Source organism: Phyllopteryx taeniolatus, chromosome 3, assembly GCF_024500385.1.
Source record: "Phyllopteryx taeniolatus isolate TA_2022b chromosome 3, UOR_Ptae_1.2, whole genome shotgun sequence".
Taxonomy (NCBI): Eukaryota; Metazoa; Chordata; class Actinopteri; order Syngnathiformes; family Syngnathidae; genus Phyllopteryx; species Phyllopteryx taeniolatus.
The window spans coordinates 11,642,450-11,664,568 of NC_084504.1; the positions used below are offsets into that span (position 1 = coordinate 11,642,450).

At 43.8% G+C, this 22,119-nt stretch overlaps 2 protein-coding genes and 1 pseudogene across 4 annotated transcripts; all 3 read right to left on the bottom strand.

The window, feature by feature from the left end:
* Window positions 1–4,791: 4,791 nt before the first annotated feature.
* On the bottom strand, window positions 4,792–9,164 carry LOC133475822 (RING finger protein 223). Its single transcript, XM_061769260.1, has 3 exons — window positions 8,961–9,164; window positions 6,765–7,366; window positions 4,792–5,898 (listed from the first exon to the last, which is right to left on the bottom strand). The coding sequence occupies exons 2-3, from the start codon at window positions 7,301–7,303 to the stop codon at window positions 5,673–5,675; spliced, it is 765 nt and encodes a 254-aa protein (XP_061625244.1). The 5' UTR covers window positions 7,304–7,366; window positions 8,961–9,164; the 3' UTR covers window positions 4,792–5,672.
* Window positions 9,165–9,531: 367 nt separating this feature from the next.
* On the bottom strand, window positions 9,532–18,313 carry LOC133475799 (actin, cytoplasmic 1-like). 3 transcript variants are annotated; one of them, XM_061769229.1, is made up of 10 exons: window positions 18,167–18,265; window positions 17,365–17,551; window positions 16,817–16,938; window positions 16,608–16,736; window positions 15,086–15,193; window positions 13,751–13,835; window positions 13,316–13,477; window positions 13,054–13,245; window positions 12,048–12,229; window positions 9,532–10,698 (listed from the first exon to the last, which is right to left on the bottom strand). In XM_061769229.1, exons 3-10 carry the CDS (start codon window positions 16,934–16,936, stop codon window positions 10,555–10,557), a joined length of 1,122 nt encoding a protein of 373 aa, XP_061625213.1. In that variant the 5' UTR covers window positions 16,937–16,938; window positions 17,365–17,551; window positions 18,167–18,265; the 3' UTR covers window positions 9,532–10,554. The 3 variants fall into 3 exon arrangements, with proteins under 3 accessions (XP_061625213.1, XP_061625212.1, XP_061625214.1); XM_061769228.1 differs by lacking the exon at window positions 17,365–17,551 and having other exon boundaries at window positions 18,167–18,313; XM_061769230.1 differs by lacking the exons at window positions 16,608–16,736; window positions 16,817–16,938; window positions 17,365–17,551 and having other exon boundaries at window positions 18,167–18,264.
* A 759-nt stretch (window positions 18,314–19,072) lies between these two features.
* LOC133475817 (actin, non-muscle 6.2-like) lies at window positions 19,073–21,074 on the bottom strand (annotated as a pseudogene).
* Between the last annotated feature and the right edge of the window lie 1,045 nt (window positions 21,075–22,119).

Consider the following 22,119-nt stretch of genomic DNA (forward strand, 5'->3'; position numbering starts at 1 on the left):
GCGTGATGACGCAATGGTGAAAAGCTGCGGTAAGAGAAATTGTGGGCCCCATCATCATTTAATTTGCCCATACCTAAAATATCAGATGAAAGGAAAAACGAGCGCATCTGAATTAGGTGTTTTTGTCCGGGTGTGAGTCGCCAACTGTCATTTCAATTCACGTACCCTATTAGTGGGCGAAAAATCCAACATTTGGTGAATTCTGCTTCACAGTGATGGTAAGAGTTGACATCAACGCATCAAACTGCCCTTCAGGAGGGATGAAATAGAATGCAACATCGCTATGAATGCTTAGCTGCCACAAGATGCTGAGATAACACAAACGACTTTTGGGAGAAAAGCTGTTTTCCATATTGAAATTAAGGAGAACAGTGATCAAATCAGACCAAAGCTTATTTACATGTCAAATATTAATGAGAAATCCCGCTGTCTCATCTGCCAGTCATGTAAGACCAACTAGAATAGCTTGGAAAAGGACATTCTGGGCATTTACAACCCAAATTATCTTGCAAACCCAGGAAAAGAACAAAGATGATGAATATCCATCCATCCATTTTCTGAGCCGCTTCTCCTCACTAGGGTCGCGGGCGTGCTGGAGCCAATCCCAGCTGTCATCGGGCAGGAGGCGGGGTACACCCTGAACTGGTTGCCAGCCAATCGCAGGGCACATACAAACAAACAACCATTCGCACTCACATTCACACCTACGGGCAATTTAGAGTCTTCAATCAACCTACCACGCATGTTTTTGGGATGTGGGAGGAAACCGGAGTGCCCGGAGAAAACCCATGCAGGCACGGGGAGAACATGCAAACTCCACACAGGCGGGGCCGGGGATTGAACCCCGGTCCTCAGAACTGTGAGCTAGACGCTCTAACCAGTCGTCCACCGTGCCGCCAGATTATGAATAATCTTTAAAAAAATATAGGCATGGCATGGGGCCTTTAAGTATTGTGGTTAATTTTGCACCACACGATGGATTACACAAACTGTCAATACCCGTCTCCCTGATGCTGTGGATCAGATGAGACCAACAGGCTGCAACGATTTGGCCGATGGCCTGGCACTTAGTACTGCGTAAGAGCTAAGAAGTATAGTGCAAAAAATCAAGCAAAAAAACACACACACACGTGTAAGTGTGCAAGATCACCTGACAAGCAAGTGCACACAAGTCCACAAAGACGTGCTGTGGATGGACATGTGTGTGTTGGTAGGTGTGTGTTTCCCTGCACTAAACACGCCGTCTCTGTGGCGACCTTTCATCTCTCATTAACCTCCTGTTATCGCCATCAGGGTGGAGTAGGATGCATTGGGCGGTGAACCGTGACTGACACCACAAGTGATGGCAGTCCGTACGCACGCCTCCCATGATAGTTTTTTTGGGTGCATGTTTATTAATGCATTTAGCTCCTCTCCATTCCTGCTTCCTGAAGCAACAGGAGTGAGTGAGTGTCACACAAACTCACATCAACACACACCTTCAGCATTTGGTGTTCCTAACAAAATGTGGAAAAGACAGAGTTTATATATAAGTTTATATAAAGAAACATTTTAGTCTGATTTCATGTCAGACGGTTGGGGGAGGGGGGGCTTTTTGTGTCTTTTTACTGTATACAAAGCGTGACTGCATATGCTGTATGTGCCTTGGCCTCTTGTGGGCAGTATGGTGCAATGCACGCATGGAGCTGCATATTAGAAGAAAGTTGCAATAAAAGTTTATTGAAGTCGTTTTTCCACAGCATAGGAAGAATATAAGTCCGTGAGTATTGTTATATTGTCTGTCTGTGTTACTACGCCGTTTGTGTGTAAATATCCGTTATTTGAAGGTAAATCCCCCCCCAGCTGTCAAACTCCTGAAGTTTGCAGACGACACCACAGTCATCGGCCACGTCAAAGTCTGACGAGTCTGCGTATCGACAGGAAGTGGAGCGGCTGGAGATGTGGTGCGGCCGACACAACCTGGAGCTGAACACGCTCAAGACTATAGAGATGATTGTGGACTTCAGGAGGCATCCTTCGCCACAGCTGCCCCTCACTCTGTCCAACTTCCCTGTGTCAACCGTCAAAACCGAGTTCCTGGGAATTACAGTCTCTCAGGACCTGAAGTGGGAGACCAACATCAACTCCAACCTCAAAAAGACCCAGCAGAGGATGTACCTCCTGCGGCATTTCCACGCAGCGGTCATCGAATCTGTCCTGTGTTCTTCCATCACAGTCTGGTTTGGTGCTGCCACAAAAAAGGACAAACTCCGACTGCAACGAACAATCAGGACTGCCGGAAAAATCCCCCTACCCACCTTTGAGGACTTGCACGCTAGCAGAACTAAGAGATTGTAAAATCCTCTTGGACCCTCCAATTCCTGGTCGCCAGCACTTCAAACTCCTTCCCTCAGGTAGGCGCTATGGATCAATGGAAAACTAAAACCAGCACACATCCAGCCTCTTGCCATTAAACTGCTCGAGGCTAAGTGACTCCCCGTAATGTGTTTTTATGTCTCAAAAGTATTTTTTTGTCAAAATGGCTGTCTATTGTTGTACTATAGTAGCTCCAACTACTGGAGACAAATTCCTTGTGTTTTTGACATACCGTATTTTCACGACCATAGGGCGCACCTGTATTAAAAGGCGCAGTCTCAGTTACGGGCTCTATTTCTGTATTTAACACATACATAAGGTGCACCGTATTATTGGGCGCAGGCATGGTAAAACATACGCTAGCTTAAAACATATGGTAGCATCTATGCAAGCTAAAACAATGTCTTTAAAAAAGCAGCGGGAGCAAAACTGAGTTCGGTAGTACTTAATTGAAGTATTTAATGTACTGACGTTATTTTTTTCATCAATCCTCCTACACAAATCCATCAAAGTCCTTATCTGTATCCGAAATGAACAGCTGGGCAAGTTCTCAAACAAACACGCCAAGTTCGAGTCAGTCTCGTTGCCGTGCGAAAGCTCAAACAACAGTGCAAGCAGACACGTTAGCCCAAGCATCCACAATCCATTCACATTTGGTGGCGTAACTCACACCGGGTTGACGCCCTGTCTTAGTAAAGCTGTGTTCGCCATCTGTCATCCATGGCTCCCACGCCGCTCGCAACTTCACTTTGAACGCCCTGTTTACACGGATGTCCAGCGGTTCGTCAAGCCTCCCAAAATGATGGCAAGCTCAGTTATTGCACTCAGTCGAATGGTGACTGTAGAGACGCTTCTCCCGGCTGCTCTTTGTTCATTAATCCATTGCTCGAGTTGGTCTTCCAACTCGGGCCACCTCACCTTGTTTCCGCGTTTTGTTTGTTTTTTTTTTCCGCGGAAACTCAGCTCGTCTTCTTGACTTGGCGAAGCTCGTTTTCCTGCTTCCTCCACTTGCGAACCATGGATTCATTGATCTTGAATTCTCTCGCAGCTGCTCGATTCCCATGTTCCTCCGCATAACTGATAGCTTGCAGTTTAAACTGTGCTTCGTAAGCGTGTCTCTTCGAGGTGCTATTTTTGGGGGTCCTCACCCAAACCAATGTTTTGCACAATGCACACCCCGGAAATTGTCCCAGTCAGTCAAGCAGTATTTAAAAAAAAAAAAAAAAAAACACCCCGGCGCTAAATACCTACTGGGGGCGTGGCTTTAGCGTCCTACTTCACGCACCCTTCCCATGTCCTCAGCCACATCCGCTTTTTCTCTGTGTAAGCAGCATGTCGGCAGGAAATTCTATAAAATATTTAAAGACGAAAAAAAGTCAAGCGGAGCGCTCATCACACAACATTTATAGATGCTGGAACTCGGTGCACACATAAGGCGCGTCGCATTAGACTTTTAAGTGCGCCTTATGGTCGTGAAAATACGGTACTTGGCAAATAAAGTGGATTCTGAACACCATATTCGGAGTCACAAAAAAATGAAAAATTAAAAAGTAAAAGTGTCAAAATTCTCTAAAACGGCTGGCAATTTGGGAACGCTGCTTTGACCAGAGCTCACAGTGAATGCATTAAGCTAGGACAGTCACTGGTGGCAATTTGTAGGCCCTCGTTATAGGAACTTTGCTATCCTATCCCGAGATGAACCGGAAGTACTTGGAGGATAGGTCCTTCAATTTCTACAAATTGCTGAGGAAATTTGCTTCAATGCCAGGATACTCTAGGTTACTCGTGAGTAACCTTTATGATAGGAAAGGAAATTGGGGAGAAAAATGACCAAAAAAAAAAATAAAAATAAAAAAAATAAAATAAAAAAAAAAAGCTACGCAGCTTTTTCCCCCGCAAACAAAACAAACAATCGCCAGGGGGTGACATACAATCAGTGGCAAAAATGCAGCTGATCGTATTACAAAAAAGACAGATCCAAAGTTTTTCATTGCTTTCACAGCATCTAATGGTCCTAATATATTGACTTAATTTTAGTATACATGGACACATTTTAATCAAAATCTCTGGATTATTTTAAAAGACACTTCATGTTATTCAGTTAATAGTGTGCAGGTAAACCTGCAAGCTCGAGACTTTACGTCAGCAATACTCGCACGATGGCATCAGTTAGGAAAAGTAGAGCCGAATTCATTTGAAACAGTGCTGTCCTTTGCTATGTTCGAAAAAAGGCACTTTTTCATTTGGTGGGAAAAAGGTTAGGAGACTGGAGAATCCGAAGTGGACCGTAGCCTTGTGGTTAAGGTTCTTTGCATGGAAATGGGTTTTTATAAAATAAAAAATAAATAAAATAGTGCAACAACACCACCATCTACTGCACGTCAGAAGTCTCTACAATAAGTCCAAGAATTTAAAAAGCCACACACACAAAAAAAATCCAAATCATTAAAAAACATTTATTAAAGTTTAAACAAGGCAACAAAAGGTGCATATTTGTAAAAAAAATAAATATTTTAGATTTTGCTTTCGCACAATAAAAGTCTAAAACATGATATTACACAAACAAAACTTTAAATTTTAAGTCATCTGCTATGTTCACATATCCGTCCGGCAGTTAAGGCACTATTGACTAGACGTCATCCCCACTCACCTTTACAGGTGACCCCCATTTTTTTTTTTAACGTAAATCACTCATCTTGATCAACATCTTGGTTGCCCTGGAGAGCAATCCTGGTCACGTTGGATACAGTGAATCAGCATCTTGATCATGGAAATTGTGGGTGAGCATCCTGGTTGCCACGGCGACATCGACTCCGCATCCTGGTCGCCATCTACAAGACAGACCGAGTCTGCATCTTGTTCACCTTGCAAACAAGATTATCAGCATCCTGGTCACCATGGAGACGTCAGTAAATCAGCATCTTGGTGGTCATGGAAACAATGGTCACTGAGCATTGTGTTAACATGGAATCAAACATCTGAGTCACCATAGAGACGACAGTTTCCAAGCATCCTGGTTGCCATGGAGACAGCATCTCGTGTTCAATGAAATGGTTACTCAGCATCCCGGTCACCATGGAAACAATATTTACGATGGAGACAGCGTAAGTCAGCATCTTGGTCAACATGTAAATTATAGTTGCCATCCTGGTTGCCATGCAGACAATGATTAACTATCTTAGTCATAGAGTAAGTCAGCATCCCAGTTGCCATCGAGCCAAGTTGCCAAGCATCCTGGTCACCATGGAGAGCAGTGACTCCGCATCCTGGGTGCCATAGAGACGGCTACAATCTCAGGTCGCCATGGAAACAGACCTCTAGAGCTGGTCGGGGTTGTAGATGAGGAGGAATACGACGATGCCGGTGAGCACGATGGTCATTGTGAACACCAGCGTGAGGAGCAAAGCCCGACACAGCGGCTGGCCTGTCAATCTGAACAAGGCCCCGCCTACATCACCCGATTGGCCAACATTCCGGAGGGGCGGGCTGGGAAGACCAACATCCAGCGATCGTTCAGTGCTCCGACGTTGACCTTCAGATATCCTTGAGAAAAAGGAGGGGGGTAATCTTGTAAACTTCCTGTCATATAATGTGATTGAAATGTTTATAGCCATTTATTTCAAACTAAACATCTACAAGTTGATTTAAAAATCATTACAACTTCCAGTTACGTTATCCAATGGAACTGGATTTTTCCTCAAGTCCTAAATCATCATACGGAAACAAAAGTTTGAGTGAAATACAAATTTGAATCATGCACTAAAGAACTTTGAAAAAAAGTTCAACACAAAGTTAGAATATGTAACATGTTTAAGTGATTTTGTGACTGGACAGGTCTAGAGGTAATCAGGCTTTGGTATGATCAGTGAAAATTAAACCAAAAATTGTGATTAGCCACAATTAATTCATGATTTAACAGTTGGGGTGGCGGGGTAATTACTTATTCACACACGGCCAGGTAACAATAGGTTTTTCTCCCTTAACAAATGAAATCACCATTTTTAGTACTCGAACGACCTATCCAAGTACTTCCGGCTGGGATAGGATATGAAAGCTCCTTTTAAAAAAAGAATCCGAAGAGGCCCATACTCTAAAGGTATCGGTACTCTTCAGTACAATTTTGGGCTACTCTTCGCACTTTTGCTTGCAATACTAATAGTTTTGAACAAAACCTCCGTCCGTTTTTTTATGAGCACTTCCACCTACTACACCACTACTGTTTTTTAATTTTGGTCCTGGTATTTTTTTTTAAAAATTTTTTTAGGCAGTTCTTAGTGTACAAAGTTTGGGAACCACATTTAAGTAAAAATATATTTTAGCTATTTTAAAACAGTAAATTTTTATTTATTTATTTATTGATTTTTTTTAAATCACTGCGTATCAAAAGTATTTTTCCCCACGCTCCTCACCTCTTAATCTGCAGCTTTCCCTTGCTGCGCTGGAAGCGGACACTGTAGACACGTTGCATGGTGGCCGGAAGGGATGCCAGCACGTCGGCGTCTGTGGCGAGCTTGGGCAAGCCGAGGTCTGGCAGCGGCGTCAGGCGGCGGCACAGCGGGCAGCGAATGGCGGCAGGCTGCGCCGACTTGACATTGATGCGGGCCAGACACTCCAGGCAGAAGGTGTGCTTGCACTCCAGCATCTTGGGGCAGCGGAAGACGTTGTTGAAGTGGCTGTAGCACACCCAGCACTCCAGGTCCGGGGCGCCGTCCTCGGTGGGCAGGGACGACCGCAGCGGGGAAGGGCGAAGGCCGGGCGACGGGATGGCGACACACACCTGGCATGGTGGCAGGGGAAGCGGAACTGGCGAGGTCAGGGTGAAGTTGGTTACTGAGAAAATCTGCGGCGAGGCAGGAGAAGTGCCACCTCCCGTAGGGCCCACCGGGGCTGAATAGGGCGATGGGCTCTGCGGCAATCCGGGATCGGGTGAGTTCAAGCTAGGATTCATGATAACAAAAATTGGAGCGAAAACCTTTCGCTTCGACACGTTCACTTCACCACACTTCGACACCTGGAAATAAATGACAGCAGATCACCATTCATAAATCTTTTCACCAGGCAAGTATCGGCAAATACTCATGACACTGCAGCCTTTAGGGGTTATTCTGATTTAACCGTGGAATTGATTAAACATGTTACTTTGTGTTTCGAACGCTTTTCAATGATACCAACCATTTGAAAATTGGGTTTTGAAACTGATTTAACAAAAAGGCCTGCCACACACCTAAAATCTTGACACCCATTCATTTAGCATTAACCGACATGTTTTAAAGATTCATAACTTTCTGAATCACAAGAAAATTACTTTTATCAAATGGAATTGTCTTTAAAAGAACAGTGCGATTATGTTGGTCAGACAGATCAATTAACTTTTGACATTTTTTATTATTATTATTATTATTTATTTTTTACACACACACACATCATACTCTCGACAAAAAGGCACACCATCTTGAAAATGCAGCTTGTCAACTGTAAACAGGCAAGACTTCATGCAATTCAAGTCTTTCAGGAGTTTTAGGCAAGCAAGTCCTGAAATTGACAACTTTCCTTCACCTTTGATTAAACACTCTTCTACTCGATAATAAAAGGTAATTAACATGTATGCACCAGTTGCCGTTCATTTAATTTGTTCATAACAAAACCATTTTCTCTGGCATTTTACAAAAGTACAAAAAAAATCCATCCAAACTAATCAAGAGAAGCTTCATCATGCAACAAAAATATCAAATATCGAAGACAATGATCCAAAATACACTGCCAACACAACAAAGAACTTCATTAGGGGGGGGAGGTCTTAGACTGACCAAGTCAGTCACCAGACCTTAACCCAATAGAGCGTACATTTTACCTCATGACGAGGAGACTGAAGGAAGAAAGCCCCAGAAAAATAAGAACTGAAAGAGGCTGCAGTAAAGGCCGGGAAAAAAAAATTCAAATGAAGACTGCAACACTCTGGTGAAGTTGATGGGTCGCAGGCTTGATGCAGTTACTGCAAGTAAGGGTTATGCCACCAAATATTGAATGTTATTCACTTTAAGTTAATTTAATCATGTCTGTTCCAATATTTTTGCTCACTTGAAAAGTGGGTGGCTTTGAAAAAAAGGTGCTCTGTCCTCAGTTGTAAATATCATCTAGATGTAAATATCATGAAATAAAAGCTTGAATTCTGAACATTCAGCTTTTTCATCCGAAACCCAAATGTGTTCAATATACAACAAGAACAAAGGAATTGTCCTTGCTTTTCAAATACTTTTTGAGGGGACTGTATATACTTTTTCTGACATTTTTTGGTGGTGTGCCAAGAGATTTTTGTCATGTAAAATATATGCCGTGGCTCAATAAAGATTGCCAAACACTACCTTAAAGCCCCAACAATTCCACAGTCATCCTAAACATGAATTGACATCAAAAGACAAAACATAAAATTAACAAAATTTTGAAATGACATTAAATTACATTGCCTAATATAAAAAAAACTTACTGCCGTCGATAAAAGTATATCTATTGAAAAAAAAAAAAAAGACTATCATTTAATGCAATTTGTGCAAATCATTGAATTGAAATCACATTATCAAGACAGATGTGATCATTTCAAAATGTACCTTTCAAAGATGTTGACGGTGTCTGGTCAAACGCTGAATTAACCACAAAACTCTATTGGGCAAACAGCGTGAAAGATAAAAGGGTTCAAAAGACGAAATGTCCGCTCACAGAAGAGAGGAAGCTCAACGCGGTGCAATTGTATGTGTTGTTTAATGATGGCTTCTCATTGTTTAAATGTGCAAAGTGAGGCGAAGACACATCAGTTCAGCTGCTTTCAGGCTGCAGACGCACAGCTGAGTCAAGTCAAGTTGATTAGAAGAAGATTTCTCCGCTTTGGAGAGTTTTCTTTCTTTCATGACTCTGACATTAGATTTTTTTTGAAAACAGGAGCAAAAAAACCTTTAAAGAAATCTTAATTAGGATGTAATCATGATTAATCATAAATTATGTTGAGTCAGTGATGTCAATTGTCTAAATACTTGGTCCTATTCTACATAAAGTTGCATATTTTTGTGTTTACACTTGAGTCATGTGGCTGAACGAGCATCAGTATGTGTCATTGTTTATTTCATCCATTAAATTGGTATATGAAGACAAAATTGTTGATGTTGTACAAATATAAACATGATGTCTTTTCACAAATATATTTAATCAGTTTTCACAGATGTGATGAATACAGCAGGACAAATTCATGATCAGTATCAGTCAATAATTGTTTATTCATTGTACAGATTGTAAAATAAATACAGTACACACTTGATCAGCCTTCACAAATGCAGTAGATAAATAGATACAGTGGTACCTTGACTCAAATCAATATTTCCAATTGAAATGAAATCATATACGATTAATCTGTTCCAGCCCCCCCACAAAAAAATAAAATAAAATAAAATAAAATAAATAATAAATCACTTTACTGTAGAATGCAAAAAAGGCTGCTTTTATAAAATGTAATTACAGTATGTTTGGACAAACCAAATCATAACAACAACTGCTTTGTTGGATTTGTGCTTCTAAAGGGTGTGGCCTAGTGAGTGACATCAGGAATACAGCCTGTTAGTCTTCGTGAGTCTTTTGACGTGAGATGTGCCCAACAGCAGCTCCTTGCAAGTGTGTTCATTTTTATTTTCACTTTTAATAAATGACTGAAAGTGCATTGGGGACTGTAGCTGTCCCTGCCCACATGCAAGAGCATTACAGTACCTTAACTGCTCCATTTTGTTTCACTTTACTCGCATGGAAGCACATCTGAAGCTCGCTCGCAACTCCAAATTTGGCTTGCAACCATGGGCAGTTTCTGATATGGGCGATATGGGCAGACACCCAAGGCATTGTCTCGGGGGCAGCGACTCGCACACCCCCCCACCCCCGCCCCAAGGTTCATTGCGCAGGGTGCATCGTTTTGGGAGTTATTTTTCTGGCAGCAATGTACAGCACGCTCACCCCACCCCAGACAATCGTGGCGGGGGGTGGGGGGGCACAGGGCGCCATTTGGTCCAGGGCCGCCACTGCTTGCGACACAAAGCAAAATAACATTGACCAAGCCATGACTTATAAATCGGAAAAATTGTAAATTGAGGCACTAATTAGTCAAGTTATCATATTAGATGATAGATAGAGTCAAACGCTGAATTTTGACCGCTGTTGCTGTATCTAGAAGCACTTGCGGTGGACGACACAGGGGCCGATCTCGTCGTAGTCCTGCTTGGTGATCCACATCTTCTGGAAGGTGTCGAGCGAAGCCAGGATGGAGCCGCCGATCCACACCGAGTACTTCCTCGCCGGGGGGGCGATGATCTGGAGGGAGACCGTGGTGATGTAAGACAAGTGTAAAGAGCTAATCCTTGAGAAATGTTGGACTTGTGGTTTGGATGCTGCGTTGTCTGTGGCGAAAGGTTATCCATACGTCCACCTGGCACCAGAATCTTGGGTCATTACCACAGACTGCAGACTTGACCGCATGTCTTGGATGTTGTTGACGTATTAAGATCCATCAATCAACCAATCAATCAGTGCTCTAAGACTAGTACGTTCCCGCCCACACAACAGCAGGGCAGGACTGGCCAGCCGAGTCGACTCAAAACTGACCTTGCTGTGACGTTTAATGAAGCTGGCAAATACACGCTCTACTGCCGATGCAAAGTTTAAAATATAGCTTTTCTGTCAGTACCTCAGGACCGATAACCAGTACTTCAGTCTTGTCCTGGTTGAGCTGCAGAAAGTTTTCTGCCATCACCACCTGGTAGACTGCGATTGGCTGGCGACCAGTTCAGCCTCTCGACCGAATATAGCTGGGATAGGCTCCAGCACGCCCTCTACCCTAGTGAGGATAAAGCAATACAGAAAATGGATGGATGGACCACCTAGTAGACCTGGAAGATCCGAGTGTATTGTTATGGTGTGCTGGGAACGTGTGGTTCTCTGCCAAGTCTCACATCTGGAAGAACTTCTTAAGCATACCGGTGGCAGCGGTATGGGGGGAGGAGGGGTATTAAGTCTGTGTTTGGTGCTTTTCCCCAAATCAGACACCACAGTCAGTCTGAAGAAGGAGTCCTATCACAAAGTATCAATGAGGTAGCCGAAGAAAAATTCGGGTGAGGGAGGTGTTTGGCAAGGCCATAATACATTACTTTAAAGAGGGGGGCACACGTCCCTGAACACAAAGTTTACAGTGCCGCCAGGAGCTTGCGGACCTCAACTAAGGATACAATTGGGTGGTGGATGGAATACTTTGAGGTGTACATTAAACGCCCATTTATCTTGAGAGATACTCCATGTTCTTGATCACACTGCATCTCTTCCAGTAGACTTCAGTGCTGCCCAGCATGTTGTGGCACAAAGTGGTACTACACTGGAGGCGAACTCAAAATTGTGACTTACCTGTATACCATCAAAAAAAAAAAAAAAAAATGTCACTTAAAAATATGTAATACAGTAGGGTTGCAAACAATGATCAGCGATATAGCGGGAGAACACCGTAAAGGGTCTCCACTTTGTTGGTCATGCCTGATTCGTATCTCCAAGACGCCCCCTTTAGGAGGTATTTGGTGGTTCGGTACTGACCGAGGACACGCAGGAGGGACTGCAGTATGTCTCACAACTGGCCTGGGAATGCATCTGTGTTCTGTCCCATCTGTAAGTCTTACCTTGACCTTCACAGTAGGAGGGGCCAGGTAAGTGAGCTCCTTCTGCATCCTCTCGGCCATCCCAGGGCACATGGTACTGCCACCCGACAGCACCATGTTGGCGTACAGGTGCTTCCGGGTGTCCATGTCACATTTCATGATGCTGTCGAAAGCTGTCTGGTGGACACCACTCGACTCCATTCCTGAACACATGAAGACAAATGGCCTTCAGCAACATGAAGTACAGTGAAGGGCCATGCACTAGGTACCTTGGCCTTCTGTGGGGACTTACCCGACTTAATCCAACGCTCAATACCACCGCTATCACGTCGCATTTATAGATACCGAACCATCAATACTATACAAAAAAAACTTTCTTTGGCAGGTGTTTCATCCCAACCATAGTCCCGCTATCGAGAGTTCACGAGACCCCGCCGCATCTGCAACACTTTCCTGGGCTTCCTAATCACACAATCACTTGAATGTTTCACTTTCTTAGGAGCCAATCAGAGGACGGAAAAAGCCATCATTGAAGGACTTGCCAGGCAAATTTGAAATCTTGTTGGTTAAAGAAACAGTCCAATTGCTAATATAGTTTCAGTTACATGGGCCAGCACTACTGATTCTGAAAGCCCTTGGAATATTAAAGTGACATGGCAACACATTGAGGCTGAAATCTGATTGGAGAAAAAATATCTAACATCAATTTATACTAGAAGCAGTACAGAGAGCCAGGGTTCTGTTGGAGGTTTCTTCTTAAGAGGGATAGTTCATTGCCTCCATTGCCAAATACTTGCTCATGAGGGGATCAGTCGGTTTCATATGAGGAGTGTGGTTCTTGACCTGCTCAAACTATGAAATGTCTTACGATAACTGCTGTTGTGAGTTGGCACTAAATAAATGAAATTGTCTTGACTGCCTGCTAGAGAAGGCCTTGCTGTACTAGGAAGTAGAATGTCACACCAGGAACAGAAGACTAGGACCTGAGCATAGAGTGCAATGACTTTAAGTCAGCGTCAGTACTGACCAAGGAGGTTTGGCTTAAAGAGTGGCTCAGGGCATCGGAACCTCTCATTGCCGATGGTGACAACCTGACCGTCAGGAAGCTCGTAGCTCTTGTCCAGCGAGGACGATGTCACCGCCGTCTCCATCTCCTTCTCGAAATCCTGTGCTACATAGCAGAGCTTCTCCTTCATGTCCCGCACAACCTCATGGTCAGCTGCAAATAAAACAGAAACTCAATCTCAACAGGAAAGAGCAAAGACGACATGAAGTCTCTTCAGCGGTACCTGTGCTGGTGAAGCTGTAGCCTCGCTCACTCAGGATCTTTATTAGGTAGCCGGTCAGGTCTCTGCCCGCCAGGTTCAGATGCAGGATGGCATGAGGGAGAGCATAGCCCTCGCAGATGGGCACCATGTGGGTTTCGCCGTCACCAGAGCCCACGACAATACCTGTGGGCAGAGTCAATGTGGAGGGCCAGGGGGTAGGGGGCTGATTGGGGGCATATACCGCCGCTCAATAAATATGACTATATTATTTTTTTTGTCATCAGCTAAAACACAAAGTATCACCTCAAAACATACTTAGCTCTCCAAGTACCACTGACTCTTGAGTCAAAACATATGAAAGAGACGGTTTTTCACATACACGCACAGTAACTAATTTGGGGGGCAATGCTCACACGAGCTGCTCCACTAACTTTGTCACTGAGCCAACAGACTTACCTGTGGTGCGACCTATGGCGTACAGCGAGAGGACGGCCTGCATGGCCACGTACATGCCGGGCAATTTGAAGGTCTCGAACATCACCTGCAGCATCACAAACGTTAGGGAGCTCACAGCATGTAGCGATGATGAGTTTGGGCCTTATTTACTAAAGGTTTGCGTGTGCCAAAATGGGCGCAAAATTGATTGCTCACATAAACAGATGTGGAGCCTGATCTACTAATCAGATTGCATCTGCCAATAGTGCAAAATTGCAGCGCAGTTCATTTTGGAAGGGCACAATGCAAATAGCTTAATTTAGCAAGCACAGTGTGATTTATCAAACCTGAGATGAATTGCGGTGGCTAATTTTGCACCTTTGAATACCGTGTTTGAAAACCAGCTGCAAACAGTGAATGCATTACAGCAGCGGTCATGATGCGCTGGTAAAATTAGAGGTGAAAGGGAGAGCAGATCTTCTCTGCTTGTGTAAACATATTTGAAATGCCAGAAACAAAAATTATCTGGACATATCGCCTCTTCGTTAATGCAGTTTTGGAGCTACTGAATGATCTGAGGGCTGACTTCTTCGCCAGTCACGAGAAGGAATCATGCCATATTACCTTTGATAAAACTTTCAAGTTCGCATATCTTTGCGTCTGCATGGGTCATTTCAGCGCAACTGGATTTGAGCCCTCCTTGAGCAGTTTTTGGGGTATGCTGACGTCAGTGTGAAACGAAATGTTAGTAGGATGGGCACATACTGTACATCCACACACTGCCCAGGGGACAACCCAGGACACGCTGGAGAGACTATGTCTCCCGGCTGGCCTGGTCTCACCTCAGGATCCCCCTGGAATAGCTAGAGGAAGGGGCTGGGGAGAGGGAAGTCTGGGCTTCCCGGCTTAAGCTGCTGCCCCCGCAACCCGACCTTGGATAAGCGGAAGTAAATTGATGGATGGATGCATGACGAGTTCAATTAAACCAAACATGGCTTTTTTCTGTCCGCTTGCTGGCTTCCCCAAAATTATAAGAGCTATTGATGTCTTCTTATTTAATTTAGTATTGTTATTTGGAGGTCTTCCACTAACAATTCCACTTCCATCACTTCAATATCCTTTTTGTACTTGGGGTGGTTTCCCAATTTTTCTCATGGTGAAAACCATCAGAGGTACTTCAAGCTCAAAACCCTTTTTTAAATATGGCGATCTCCACCACTTTTACACATGTTGTCAACAGCATGTACAATCTGTTAGTGAGTGAACACGGAATTTAGCCCCAGCTATTTGGGATTTAAAAAAAATCAGGCCCTTTGTGTTTTTGAGATGTAAGGGTGCAGAGCCCAGGACACTAACCTGTGTAATCTTCTCCCTGTTGGACTTGGGGTTGAGTGGTGAAGTCAGCAGGACGGAGTGTTCCTCAGGGGCGATTCGGAGCTCGTTGTAGAAGGTGTGATGCCAGATCTGCATTAAGAATGAGACTTGTGAAGAAGAATTGTTTCAAGTCTGAAGCTTTGGTGCAAACTTCTTGGTCCATCCATGAGGGGGACAGACACACTCAATGTGGGTGAAGTGGACTTTGCCTACTAAAGAGGAGAGGAAACTATTTTTGTGACATAGGATTTGTTTATTGATTGCTTTTTATTGAACATAAAAACATGTGACATAAGACATTATAATGGAAAGTAAAAAACATATTTTAAAGGAAAAGAAGAAATCTGTACAGTCATCGTTAAAGACAGTTTACATGTTGAAAAGGGTCCTGATGGCTGAAATAGCGATGACCAGGGTGGGACTGAATGTGACTGAACTGGACAATCGCCAACAAATTACAGTTTGTGACTGATCCTCGCACACCTGGATACTCCCTGCAACACAAAAACTGTGGCTCCTGGAGGTATGATGTTCTTATCGTAAAACTGTCTGTCAGAGATGAGTCCAATGTGGGTTTCTGCAATGTTGAGGAGCTTGACCAATGGATGACAAGTGTTACGCAGCCTTGTGGGGAATCACAACTGAGGAAGTTCATCCAGTCCCTCGTCCCAAAAAACATCCAATCTAAAGATCTTTTCATCAAGCCTTCAGAACAAGGGTTCACAAGCTTATTGAGTCCAGGGACCCCTCACAGGGGTGTAAATTCCCTCATAATTCTAACGCCAATTAAACATAACTAATATATATACCCATAAGAATTAAAATGTTTTTCTCTATTTTTGAGAAAATATGTCATAATGTTACAATAACAATTTAAGTTGTAATATTATGGGAGCAGAGATTTTTTCAAGAAAGATAGTTCTGATACAACAACAAAGATGTAATTTTTTAGAATAAAAAAACAAAAAAACATTCACACCTATGGGCAGTTTAGAGTCTTCAATTAACCTACCATGCAGGTTTTTGGGATACTGGAGTACCTGGAGAAACCCCATGCAGGAACGGGTAGAACATGCAAACTCCACACAGGTGAGGCTGGATTTGAATCCAGGTCCTCAGAGCTGTGAAGCAGATATGCTAATCAGTTGGGAAACATGCTGCATCTGGAAAAGTGATTGTCCATTGATGTATATACACACACACACAAAGTAATACTATGATGAGGGTCAAAGTTTAACGAGGGAAGAAAGACATATTTTAGTATTTAGTATAGTTGAGTAAATTTAAGAAATAATATTGCTCCTTTTATTCTGGAAAAGACCCATTTATTTGCGAGAATATGACCATTGTGCCATCTTGTGGCATCTTGGGGGCAAAGACTATGTTGTAGTGAGCAGAGGCTCTTCATTCACTGTCGATATAACACTTTGTGGACCCCAAGACCGCTGTTTTACAAGTAAAAGAACAGAAACAGTTGTGATGATCTGGGAGGTGACGTCATCACCTTCTCCATGTCGTCCCAGTTGGTGACGATGCCCTTTTCGATGGGATACTTCAGGGTCAGGTATCTTCTCCTGCTCTGAGCCTCGTCACCCACAAAACAGTCCTTCTGGCCCATGCCCACCATCATGCCCTGCAGCACACAAATGCACAATCTTTTGTATCTTCTTTCTCTTCCTTTTGGCTGCCCACCTAGTGACTTCCTCCTCCTACCAGTCGTGGGTGGCCCACAACAGAGGGAAAGCAGGCTCGGGGGGCGTCGTCTCCGGCAAAACCGGCCTTGCACATGCCCGAGCCATTGTCAAGCACCACAGTTGCGATGTCCCCGTCCATTTCTGCAACATTGGGTTCGGTTTGGAACATGTATTTTCAACATAAAAAGAATATATTTTGAAAAAATGTACAATCAACAATAGATAATGAAACAAATACATCTTAGTTCTCTGCGTTCATAAGGGAATAGGAAGAAGTCCATACAGTGGTCCTGCGTTTATCGTAGGTGTTACGTTCCAAAAATCTGCGAAATCGCAACCACATATTTATTTTATGTCTATATGCTCTACAACCCTCCACACACTCTTATTCAACTTTCCCATACTCTGATAAACACTTCCTAATAGGGCTGAGGACATCAAATGTTTTTAGAATCGATTACTCTACCGATCAACCCCTCGATTTTTCGAGTCATTGCATAATTTTATAATTTTTTTGCATAATACAATGCAAAATATGCATATGAGGTGCATGTGTTATTTTTTTACCACTTGGGGTCACAATCTTCACGTTCCACACTGTAATATCTGTGACCGTGAATGTGGCTTTATAAGGCGGGACCTGACCTCGGCTAGTTCAGAGCCTTGTTGGATGAACTAATGAAGCATGCTTGGATGAGAGGGAAAACACCTTCTAATACAACCAGAACAGTCCAATTGCGATCGATTCAATACCCTGGGAAAGAAAACACATAAACATGGACATGAAAACTAAGACATACAAAAACCGAGGTTCCAATGTACTCCTCCCAGTATCTTTCACATTTAGGTGGAAACGCAAAATGAAATGCGTGGCTGTTTTGCCCTTTTGGTAGATGAAATCCACACGTTGGTTGAGAAAGCCAAGTTTGTGCCTGTTTTTGCACGTGCAACCCTTTCTTGAATCAGACCTGAGGATTCTCTACGTTGAGAGATTTGATCTGTGTTTTGGGGTTGTCAACATCCACACGCTCGTCATGCCTGTCAAACCGGTCAAACCCGATCAAGTCGAATCACATCAGAATCGTATGCTGGTGCCTGGTGGATTAAAAGCACTAAAACAACCTGTTGTCTTTCTGGCATTTCAATGCACATATTTATATTTATTTATATTTATTTATATATAGCCATCATTTTCTAAGCCGCTTATCCTCACAAGGGTCACAGGAGTGCTGGAGCCCATCCCAGCTACCATCGGGCAGGAGGCGGGGTACACCCTGAACTGCTTGCCAGCCAATCGCAGATATATATATATATATATATATATATATATATATAAAACATAAACATAAAACAAGTGAACACATCTTACCTGTGCAGGTGTGTGTCAGGTGCGTTCAGGTGCAATACTGCGTCAGTGAAGCAGTCTGGCTTGGCCCACTTTGGCTTTGTTCGTAGTAGAGAGGGTATGGTGGGGCAGTAGGGGCATTAGGGGCGGGGCACAGCTGCTGGTCTCTGATTGGTCCAGGTACTCACCAGCTGCCAGGTGGTGATTGGCGGCGGGAGGCGTGCGTCTCTCGCACAACCCACACAAATATTGTATGTCTGAGGATCTTATCAGTCATGGTATTCTACAATAGTTAAATGGAGGCAACTGAATAGAAGACATTTACAACAACATATCTTTCCCTCAAAGATAGTCTCACAACCTGGGTAAAGTGAGGTCTTTTGGTAAAACGGTCATTCAACAGTCACACAACAACAAAAACAACAAAATCTCCATGTGATCACACCCACCGGAGACAGAAATAGGGATTTTCTACAGCTTTTGAAGCATTTTAGATTAAAAATGTCTTCAACAACCAAAGAAATATAGAAGAGAGAAAAAAACAAAAGGCTGCATTTGCTGTGACTACTTTTACCGGTGATGGTCATCTGACCGGGGTGAGCAAAACTGTATCTACCACTCATGTTACTTCAATGAATGTGATTTTTTTTTCCAGCAAAATACGAAAGGCTCTAGTGAAATCTATAAAGAGGCAGATTCACGAATGGCATTCTGTGAATATGTATTTAGACAGTACTAAATACTTCTGTAGTTGTTGATGTTGTGTAAATACTGTTCATAGTAAATGGTCAATCATAAATGGGCTGTCTTCTTTTCTACCGTCAACATTCACAAAGCATTTTAACAGTCTCCTCATTCATCTACCGATATCGCAGCATCAGGAGCAACTGGGGGTTCAGTATCTTGCCCAAAGACATTTCGACATGGTCATAAAGGCAATAAGTCAATTCAGAAACGATGCCTTCAAAAACATTCAAAGGTTTCAGCGCTTTTGCATGCAAACATTTCAACTCTTTGGGCTGCCGCGTGGCATCAAATGTGGACGTTTCTAGGCGCACTTGTGGTGGATGATGGAGGGCCCGGCCTCGTAGTAGTATTCCTTGGTGATCCACTGCTCCTTGAAGGAGAAGAGTGAAACCATGAATCCACCCCAAATAGTTCCTCTCTGGGGGAGCAATGACCTGCAGCGAGATGGGGGAGCTTTTAGACGAGCAATTATCTAGCTACTCTAAAAAAATTAAATACTACTCCTGGGTCTGTTGAATGTTAATTGCTTTTGGCAGCTACCTAGTGGTATGCCTTGGGCCGGCTCTGCTCACAACCCACACTAGGGGTCAGAAAAAAATGTATGATCAACAGGAACAAGTCTTACTTTGATCTGCACATTGGGCGGGACCAGTGCAGAAATCTCCTTCTCCATCCTCTCGACGAGGCCCGGGAACATGGTGCTGCCGCCCGACAATACCACGTTGCCGAACAAGTCCTTCCAGAGCTCATTGTCGCACTTCATGAGACTGTCATATGTCATTTTGTGGATGACGTCTACCTCCTTACCTTAGCTCAAGAAGTGCACACACCACTTTAATGTTGCATATTGATTTGCAAAGACAAATGCTCTTCAGCAACAGGATGTAGTTCAGCATCCATACTAACCGATAAAGTTGGGCTGGAAGAGCAGCTCGGGGCATCGGAACGCCCCGTTGCCGAGTTCGATGAGTATCCTGTCGCAAAGCTCGTAGCTCGCCAGATTTAAAGAAGATTCCGCGTTTTTCATTTCCTGCTCGAAGTCCAGCGCCACGTAGGTAACTTTCTGCTTGATGTCCCGCACGATCTCACGCTCCCCTGCAAAAGTTTTTAACATGAGGCCAAAACATTATCTTAAGCGTCAGGAAAACTGAAACGGAGGCAACTAGACACGTCTTGGTTGTTGACGACATTTCACCTTTCATCCAAAAGACTTCTTCAGTTCTAAATTTAAGTGTGGAGTCCCCCTATTTATGTCTCCGGTGGGTGTGTCCCCTGGTGGTGGTTACGTGAGGGGTGTTGTTGTTGCCACGTGTGGCTGGTGAATGACCATTTTATATATTAATCAGTTGTTGACTTACCTCGAGAAGGGGGTTCTTCAGCATTCACACAATAAAAAACAGCAATGCTGCTCTAAAACTAATTGAATATGGAAAAACAAAAAGTCAAAATAAATTTAAAACTCATGAAAAATCCCAAACTGTTATGACCTGATTTACACAGCGTAACTGGAGTGAGAAAAGGAAGTTGGCAGTACTAGTGGTGGTCAAGCCGTAGCCTCGCTCGAGAAGGATCTTCACCAGGTAGTCCGTCAGGTCTCTGCCCGCCAGGTTTAGACACAAGATGGCGTGAGGGAGAGCGTACCCCTGTTGAGCTTAGGGTTGAGGGGCGGCTCGGTCAGCAGAACTGGGTGATCCTCAGGGGCCACACGGAGCTCGTTGTAGAAGGATTGATGCCAGATCTGAACCTCCAAATGCCAGAGGTGGGGGGTGTGAGTCACATGAATTGACTCGAGTCAGACTTAAGTCGCCAGTTTTAGGACTTGGGACTTGGTTAGCTAAAATTTCAGAAAGACTCGCCATCATCACCATCTCCATGTCGTCCCAGTTGGTGATGATGCCGTGCTCGATAGGGTACTGCAGGTTCAGGAATCCCCTCTTGCTCTGCGCCTCATTGCCCACGAAAGTAGCCTCCTTGCCGGAGCCCCTCATCATATCCTGCATACAAACGTACTGCTGTTTATATCTTCTTCCACCTGGCCTCCAACCTATTACAGTGCCCGCCCTCCTACCGAAACTTTGGGGTAGCCCACAACGATTAGGAAGACCGAGCGAGGGGAGTCTTTCCCAGCGAAACCGACCTTGCTTGTGTCGGAGCCATTATCAAACACCAGGGCGGGATTGTCCATCTAAAGGGTGACATGTCAAATCATTTTAAGCAGTCTGCATTGAACAACATTGGACACCAAACATTTGTGATTGAGTCTTTTTCTGTTTTATTTTGAAATTGTTGGCTGTCTTGTTTTGCTTTTGTTTCAGCGCTGGGCGTGCTCTCTGGTGTGCTGAGCTGATTGTAAGGCAGCTCTTTCCAAAACATCCCTACCAAACGTTTTATACATAGCCTACCTGTGTCAAAAGAACCCCGATAACCAAATCCGAATCCATCAATCCAATAGCTACTATGCCAGTAGGAAGTTTTGCACTCTTCTCTGTGTAACGATTCACAAGTCATCCAATCGATTTATCCTCCTCACACTCAGATTTCGTTGGATTAGTCAATTTTTTTTTTAAGATATAAAAGAAAGAACTAAACCTTTTTAATTATAGCTGGCAACATAACCCAAACACAACAGATTTTTGTCATCAAGAGGGATCTTATGAATCTGTTGCTACCGTGCTCAAAATTCTTGATGGCGACGTCACTACAGACAACCAGATTAGAAATCGAGTGTTTAGTGCTTTAGCTTCAGAGCTGTCAACGTTCACGCATCCATCAGGCGTGTCAAACCTGATAGACGGGCGTCACATGACCGCTTTACAGATGCTGGGGACATTTGAGGACACACTGAAACAACATTAAATGGAGTCTCACACGTACGTACACAAACATACAGTATACATACATAAACAGCCACACGCGAACGATAAATTCAATGAACTCTTCAGTTCTTCAATACACCAGTTCACTGAACGAATCACTCAGTTCAGTTAAGTCAACTCCCCCGCCTGCACAGTGCTGCCTGACACTCACTGCTCATTGGTCCTTCACTGAAGTGAGTGACAATGCTGGTGAATCGCAAATCGCATTGCAGTAAGTTTATTGAAGTCCCACGCCTGCACGCTGGTCATTCGCCGAAGATTCAGAAGTGAGTGACGGAACGCTTCCACAGTTCAGTTTCCGCTCCCAGCCGACTCGCTCGGCTCACGGCGAGCAAACGAGGCAAACGAGGCAAA